Raw genomic sequence first — 8,054 nt, forward strand, 5'->3', positions numbered from 1 at the left:
AAAAAAAAAAAAGAAAAAGGAGATTTAAATTCAATCAAAACAACCACCTGACAAATCAAGGTGAAAGAGGAATCCAGGGAAATCCGAAGAACCAAACCATCCAGGCACCAGAGCCATAGCTGACTGAGAGGAACCAACCATTAAGCTAAACAGAGCAAACTAAAGCCAAACAATGAGACCTCAGCTCCTCTATCTACTAACTTCTATGCTGCTTCTGTTTTTTGTTAGAAGACTTTCCCTAGATGAAATGGTCCTCACCATGAGGAGAACAGGGTGTACACAACAAGGAAGCCTCATCTAAGAAGCCATCATAACATCACCCCTCTCAGCATCCACTAGTATCAAGACAAGCTTCAATAGCACCATCACCCACTCCACAAAAATGACCTTATCTATATCAACCTCCCTTCCATCCCCAAGAACTAACAGTCTCTCAGCATCCACTAGTATCAAGACAAGCTTCAATAGCACCATCACCCACTCCACAAAAATGACCTTATCTATATCAACCTCCCTTCCATCCCCAAGAACTAACAGTCTCTCAGCATCCACTAGTATCAAGACAAGCTTCAATAGCACCATCACCCACTCCACAAAAATGACCTTATCTATATCAACCTCCCTTCCATCCCCAAGAACTAACAGTCACTCCCTTGGAGAGCCAAATTACACTCCAATGAATCAGGACCACCCCACTCCCAATTGCATTATTAGTAAAGGCATGGTCAAAGCTAGTCTGCCCACTCTATGAATCTATTAATTATTACACCAATAAAAAGTCATCAACCCCCATTACCACTCACTGATGGAGACCATTCTCATTGTGAAGAGATACGCATGCAGCACCACTCTCAATGGGGGACAGAACCAGCAGATGCTGCACTACGCTTAATGGAAACCAACTCTTCATTGGAAGAAAATGCTGCATTGACACCAGTAGACCTACAGCCAAATTACCATTACCACCAATCGGTCGATTGATCGATTTCGGTGTGAAAATGAGTAAAATTGAAACATGAATCAATAGGAATGCATCGATTTCGGTTTAGTTTTGATTTCTTATCAGTTTGCTATCGGTTTGAATTCAGTTTATTAAGTAAACATGTTCAAGTGTACAAAAAATCATGTGTGTGCTTTTTTTTAAATGAATTTTGGGTTGGTATCGTTTTCTTATTAGATTAAATCAGTTTTGATCCGATTTTTTTAAGTTTGGTTCGATGTCTTATCGGTTTCGCTGCAATCTAATTTAGTTTCGGTCTTACAAAACCTTAGCCCAAAACATGATCCAATAGTATCATATTGGTTCAGTTTCGTTCGATTGATTTCCTAGGTTGGGCTAGGTTTTAACACCCCTAATTGACACCTTGGAAGCCGATTTACACTCCGAAGAATCATTGACACCTATAAGCGCATTGTTAACTTCGAGTCCAATCATTATTAGACTTCTTCAACAGTAAAGTTCCAAAATAACATTAGGGTTTCGCGCTTAAGGGTGAACCGTATTATAACTATTTGGCTCGGTTTTGTTCAATTAGTGGAATCTTGCCAAATTGTTGAAAATCGAAATTGTGCATGGTATGTTCACTTGGACGTACATGTGAGGATCCAACACCTGCCCCATTTTCGACCATTTAAAGGGTGAAGTGAGATATATATAAAAGTAAAAAGGCCATTTCAAGACGGCTTGGAGGGATCCATGCATACCACCCAGGCTGAAGATATGGAAAGGGTTGAGGGTGTACAAATCTTCATTAGTGAGTGTTGTGTTCACAGAACACCACACTACCAGAAGTTCTAAAGAATAAGCAATCCCATACTTGTTTCAAGGTTGGGAGAAATATGGCTGAGAGTGTGATCATATCTTTCTCCCAAAGACTGCATGTGATGATAATAGAAGAATACAAATTTCTGCATAGGGTGCAAGAGCAGGTTGTGTCTCTTCGTGATGAGCTCCAATGGATCAGTTCCTTTCTAAGGGATGCTGAAATGCAAGGTAAAAGGAATGAGAGAGTGGAGCTATGGGTGAGCCAGATCAGAGACCTTGCTTATGATGCTGAGGATGCCCTTGACATCTTCATCCTAAATGTTATGTGGCTAAGGAAGAGAAATATAAGATGGCTTATCAAGTATCCTGCCAGACTTATTACTCTTCACAAGTTGGGGAGCCAAATTGAGGGCATCAACAAAAGGATTGAAAGGATTTCAACTTACAAATCAAAGTATGCCATTGATAACCTTGATGATAAAGAGTCTTTGGGCAAAGATGTGGCATTGAATGAGAGGAGATCAGCCCCGAATGTGGAACAAGACGATGTCGTTGGCTTCGATAGTCAATCAGAAGCTGTGGCTAAAATGTTGTTGAGACAAGAAGAAGAAGAAGAAGAAGAAGAAGATTCAGCGAAAGTAGTAGGCCATGTTGTTTCAATTGTTGGGATGTCTGGTTCAGGTAAGTCCACCCTTGCTCACAAGGTCTACAATGATGTTAAATTTTATTTTGATTCTTGTGCTTGGATATATGTCTCCCAAAATTTTAAATCGGAAAGTCTCTTGCAAAGCATCAAGATGCAAAATCATGAGAGGGAAGATATGGGGAAATTATTAGTAGTCTTTGATGCTGTATGGAACATAACAGATTGGGATGACTTAAAAAATCATGTCATAGATAAAATCATCCAAAGCACAGAAGGTATAGTAGTTCTGCTGACTACTCACTCTCCTGAAGTAGCTGAATATGCCAAATTATCATCTACAGATGATCTCTACAACATGAAACAATTGGAAAAGGATGACAGTTTAATGCTCTTGAAAAAGAAGGCTTTCCCTAACATGAGTAGTTTCGCTCAAGAACTGGAGGAACCAGCAATGAAAATTGTCGAAAAATGCGCCGGTTTACCACTTGCAATTGTTTTATTGGGTGGTCTCTTGTTAGCAAAGCAGAAGATAATTGAAGTGTGGAACAAAGTATTGCAAAATGTGAAATGGCAGATACGTCAAGGCTTTACTACTGGATGCTTGGAGCTAATATCTTTTATTTATGATAATCTACCTAATGTCTTGAAGCCTTGCTTTCTCTATCTTGGCCTTTTCCAAAGAAACAGTTCCATCAATTGTGAAAGGTTAATTCAATTATGGATTGCAGAGGGTTTCATACAAGAGACAGGAGAAGAAACAATGGAAGATGTTGCTGAGGACTACCTTGAAGATTTGAATCAAAGGAACATGATCCAAGTACTATGTAGGAGATCAAATGGAAGTATTGAAAAATTTTGCATCCATGGTCTCTTACGAGAATTTGCCATCTCAAAAGGGCGACAAGACAAATTTCTCGACGTTTTGGGGACTAAACGTTCCCCAACCCATACCATGTCGTGTCGACTTGCTGTTCATTTAACTAGCAAGATGGAAAAAGGGACTGAAATTCCAGAGAGCTCATCTTTAAATAGTCTCCGGTCGATGTTGTGCTTCAATCACTTGAGCAATGTAAGATTAGAGGAGAAATCTTTCTATAAAAGCTTCAAATTTCTTAGGGTGTTGGATATGCGAGGAGTAACAGATCTCCGGCGATTACCCTATGAAATAGGCAAGCTTGTCCTCCTAAAGTACTTGAATCTATATGGAACCAAGATAGAAAGGCTTCCATCCTCAATAAGAAATCTCCAAAATTTGCAAACCCTAGATATATCAGAGACTAGAATCAATGGCATACCTCGGTCAGTATGGAAATTGGAAGAGCTAAGACATTTTTATGCGAATCTTAAACCTGTTTCACATTCTAATTCATCTGATACTGGTAATGGAATTTCTTGTAATCTTCACTGCAAGATTATTGATGCCGGTGTTCGTGCTCCTCCGAAAATCAGGCGATTAAGGAATCTTCATACACTATCTACAGCAGGAGACAATTGGATAAGCAATGACTTTGGGCAATTGATCAACCTCAGAAAGCTTCAGATAACTGAAGTGAGCATGGACCTTTATGGAGAAGCATTATCTAACTCCATTCTCAGCCTTATATACCTTAAGGAGTTGGATATTAAATGGAAAGAAGGCAAGCTACAGTTTCAAGATTCACTTTCAAACCATTTTCAACTCTACAAAATGAGATTGTTAGGAGTGATGGAAAAGTTACCAACGGATCCCAATTTCTTTCCACCAAATCTTACTGAGTTGGAGTTATGTCATACAGATCTAAAGCAAGAAGATGGGCCAATGAAAAGCCTAGCAGCATTGAAGAACCTAAAGTTACTCAAACTTCATGAGAGAAGTTTCTTGGGAAACCAGATGGTGTTTCCTGCAAAAGGGTTTCCTAATCTTATATACTTGGATCTAGCATTTTTAACTGACTTAGAAGAATTAAAGGTGGAGGAAGGGTCATTCCCCAATCTTAAGTTTCTGAGTCTTGTCAGTTTAAACAGCCTAAGGGAGTTACCAGATGGATTGCAAAAAGTCTCCAGTCTTGAGAAGCTTTATTTACTTGGTATGCCACCAAAATTCCAAGAAAGGACTGAAGAAGATGTGGGAGATGATTGGCCTAAGATCAAGCATATACCATCCATTAAGTTTGGATCAGTCAAATTCGCAAAGCTGGATCTCGTTTATTGAGAAGATGATCGTAAGGATTTAAGGAGGCTCTACAATCAAGTAAGGTGAGTTTAATTTCTTTTTCTTTCCTTTTCCTTGGCTGGAGAACCATTCTCGTATGGTATCTGATCCATACATGGAATCCACTCAATCTCTCTCATTTTACAACAGGCTTTTACATTGCTTGGATTTCAAGTGTGGATTAGACACCATATGAGAACCTGATCCAAACTCCCATTTAACTTTCAAATATTTTTTTCTCTAAAAAAAAAAAGGCAGCGTGGCTCCAATGCTTAGGCACAAAGTGGGATGAAATGATTGCTCCATCCCTCATGAAAGATAGAAATCCTGCCCCTATTGATGCTATTTTATGTGTTTCCTTTGGCTCTTGCTCTGGTGTAAGGGCCACACTGCCTTTAAGGAAACCCTCTCCCAAAAATTTTCATTTTCCTTTTTCATTAGTGAAAATTTTTCTTTTCCCTGACAAAAACATTTAGTGTGATTTTTTTTTATGTTAACAATCGTACTACTTGGAAATGGCTTGCGTATCCAATTTAGGGGTGCAACAAGACTGGATTTCTTAAAACTTCAATGCAGCCCTAGGTCCCTATAACTCAGCCTAGGCAAGTCTTACTAGGAATAGCTCAGCCAGCATGGCTCTCTAATCAACCTTGATTATGCCAGAGTAGGCTGGGTTGGCCTTGATTGACCCACCAACGAAGATAAGATTGCATCATCTTCTTTCTCTCCCTGAATGATTGGTGTTATGTTTGAAACATGCCCACAAGAAAGAAAGACACATTCTAGACAGAAAAAGTATTCCCATATATCTATTCTATCGTTTCTTCAATTTCTGAATATCATAAACATAGTTTTTTGTCCTTTTAACTTGTATAAGTACATGGGAAATAGTTTCAATGAGGGAGTGTGGACCTGCACCGAGATACATCGGTGGCCTGGGGGACCTTCCCATGAAATAGAAATTGACGTCTTTATTGACATTTCATCATATACTCCCATTGGCCCTTGTGCACTCGCAGGAGCTGCACTCCCCATAGGAAACACTTCCCTTAAATACATATTGCTCTCTTAATTTGCTGTGCTAATGCAGACCTTATCAATGAAGTGCCAACGTCAAATCCAGCTTCTTTCGTAGGAGGATATTGTTTTGGGATCATTGGAAGAAACTGCCCCTCTTCTCTTTGCCAATGGAACGTCATGGGTTGTTGGAACAGTGCATGTCTTTTGAACCGTTTGAAATAAGTTCCATGTATCATTTCAGACATCCTAGACTCATATTTGTAATAATCTCTCTCTCTCTCTCTCTCTCTGTTTCCCTTAATTTGTGTGTTCTTACATGTATGTGTGTATGACACTTTTAATGTTTATACTAGGTGGCTATTTTCTATTTGATATTCGATGTTAGGAAATTAATTAGTTTTGTATTTTGCTTTTTTTTTTTTTTCGCTAAAGGGTCATGTATATTAAGAGATGAAAGGGGAAAAATAAAAAACTGTACAAAGAGGATCCATAATAAGAAGATCCAAAAAAAAAACCAAAACTAGCACACAACCTAGGACCCACCTCCACCTACATCATTACCATTAGCAGAAAGAGGGGCGCTAGGCATAAAAAATAAAATGAAAGCTAATAAAATCTGAAGCGCGATCTGCCCATCACATCCTCAACCAAAAACTCAAGCACCTCAGGAGGGCATGCCACAACTGATGAAGACGCTTCCTTCTTAGCTGCCGTCTACGCCAAGAAATCTGCTATAGGATTTGCCTCCCTATAGCAATGAGTGATTTTCCATCTTATACCACTGAGACAAGAAATAAGGGAAGACCACCTTTGCCAAACAAACCACGGGACCAAACCCCTTTGAACCATGAGCACCATAGCACCCGAATCACATTCGATCCATAGAGATGCACAATTTATCTCTCTTGCTTTCTCAATTCCTTCAATTAATGCCTGCAATTCAGCTTGGAAATTCGAAGCAATTCCTAAAAAGGAGCTATAAATCGATACAATCTGGCACTTGCTATCCCTTATAATGCCACCTGCTCCTACATTCCCTGGATTACCCAAGGACGAGCCATCACAATGTAGCTTCCACCAACCATCCATCGGAGGCAGCCAGAAAATTTCTCGCACTCCTTTAATCTTCCTTCTTGGAACCTCAATTTCAGCTTCAAGCATCTCTCAGAGTCTAGGCGAGATTTAATTCTATCACACTTTCCTGGGCCTCGTCTTCGAACCTCCTCCATTATTGTATGAAATACTTGACTATAAGATCGATGAAGTCCCCTAAATCTCCTGGAGTTCCTTTCCATCCAAATAAAGTATGGGAATAGAATCAAACCTGCCATCAACATTTGAGATAGACCAATGGTGTTGGATTTTTGAGTCCACCATGAAACATGCGCTGATAAATTTTCCCCCTGATAGGGCCAATGAAATCCAAAGACTTCAGTTTTGTATTTTGCTTGTGTTAATCATGTTTAGATGATATGATCAATTTCCCTTTGGTTGGTCGACCCTTAGTTAGGCTTCATCTTGTCACTATTGTTTCCTTTTGTTTTCTCTATCAAAAATATTATATTTTCTGGACAATTGTAGGGTCCTACACACATACATGTTGTAATACCCTACTTCTTAAACCCGGTCTGATTACACGATTGACCCGGTTTAACCATGCAGGACCCGAATCGGAGAGAATTAAAGCGGGTTCCTTATAGACTATGATGGCAAGGGTGACCTTAAACACCGGCTAGCCCGACAAGTCCGAGCCAGTGCCAGAAGAGACGGGTGTACCCAAGCCGTGTATATGCACCTATCATAAGGCCATGTACGGATAAAGCAGGTATGTAGCCGTATTTTAAGGCGCATACGTATATTACATCTTAGGCCAAGAGTGAGATTCGTGCCGAGGGCCGAATTTTGTCAAAATCCCACTTGATTCCCCAAGTTTTGGCCCTCAGGTGGGCGGACAGGTGGGCGCATCCACCCACCTTAGTGACCCACCCATGTGAATACTTAGTTATTTTAAGAAGTATATATAGCATTTATGTTTTCTTTTTCTTTTCTCATTTATGACACTCGTACGTTGGTGAGAAGAGTAAAGAGGAGAGAGAAAAGAAGGGAAAGAAGAGGAGAAGAGAAGGAAGAGGAAGAAGAGATGGATTTCAGCGGCGCCGAGGCTTGATCTTTCCATTCCGATGCCGCAAGAGTGATCTCCAACACAAGATCTACGTTTAAAGGTGAGCAAAGGCTGGGTTCCTTAAACTTTCACCATACCTAAGTAAAACCCTTGATTTGGGTAGGGTTTCTTGAGATCTTGTAAATCCCCCTTGAGATGATGAATCTAAGGTTTAATAGATGATCTATGTGTTGATTTTGAAGGATTTGAAGAAGTATTTACAAGGTTGGAGAAGCATTGTTGATTTGAAGTGATTTTGGGGTTTTAAAGG

The 8,054-nt window shown here is 39.8% G+C and overlaps 1 protein-coding gene across 3 annotated transcripts; it reads left to right on the plus strand.

Annotated features, from left to right (window-relative positions):
* The first annotated feature begins 1,695 nt into the window (after positions 1 to 1,695).
* LOC122081363 (disease resistance protein RPH8A-like) lies at positions 1,696 to 5,994 on the plus strand. 3 transcript variants are annotated; one of them, XM_042648457.1, is made up of 3 exons: positions 1,696 to 2,446; positions 2,753 to 4,646; positions 5,693 to 5,994. In XM_042648457.1, exons 1-2 carry the CDS (start codon positions 1,840 to 1,842, stop codon positions 4,600 to 4,602), a joined length of 2,457 nt encoding a protein of 818 aa, XP_042504391.1. In that variant the 5' UTR covers positions 1,696 to 1,839; the 3' UTR covers positions 4,603 to 4,646; positions 5,693 to 5,994. The 3 variants fall into 3 exon arrangements, with proteins under 3 accessions (XP_042504391.1, XP_042504389.1, XP_042504390.1); XM_042648455.1 differs by having other exon boundaries at positions 1,696 to 4,646; XM_042648456.1 differs by having other exon boundaries at positions 1,696 to 4,641.
* Positions 5,995 to 8,054: the final 2,060 nt, after the last annotated feature.

This window comes from Macadamia integrifolia, chromosome 6 (assembly GCF_013358625.1).
Source record: "Macadamia integrifolia cultivar HAES 741 chromosome 6, SCU_Mint_v3, whole genome shotgun sequence".
Lineage (NCBI taxonomy): Eukaryota > Viridiplantae > Streptophyta > Magnoliopsida > Proteales > Proteaceae > Macadamia > Macadamia integrifolia.

Bases quoted from the DNA above. Each gene is read 5' to 3' on its own strand.
- LOC122081363 (XM_042648455.1), top strand. From the start codon at position 1,840: ATGGCTGAGAGTGTGATCATATCTTTCTCCCAAAGACTGCATGTGATG.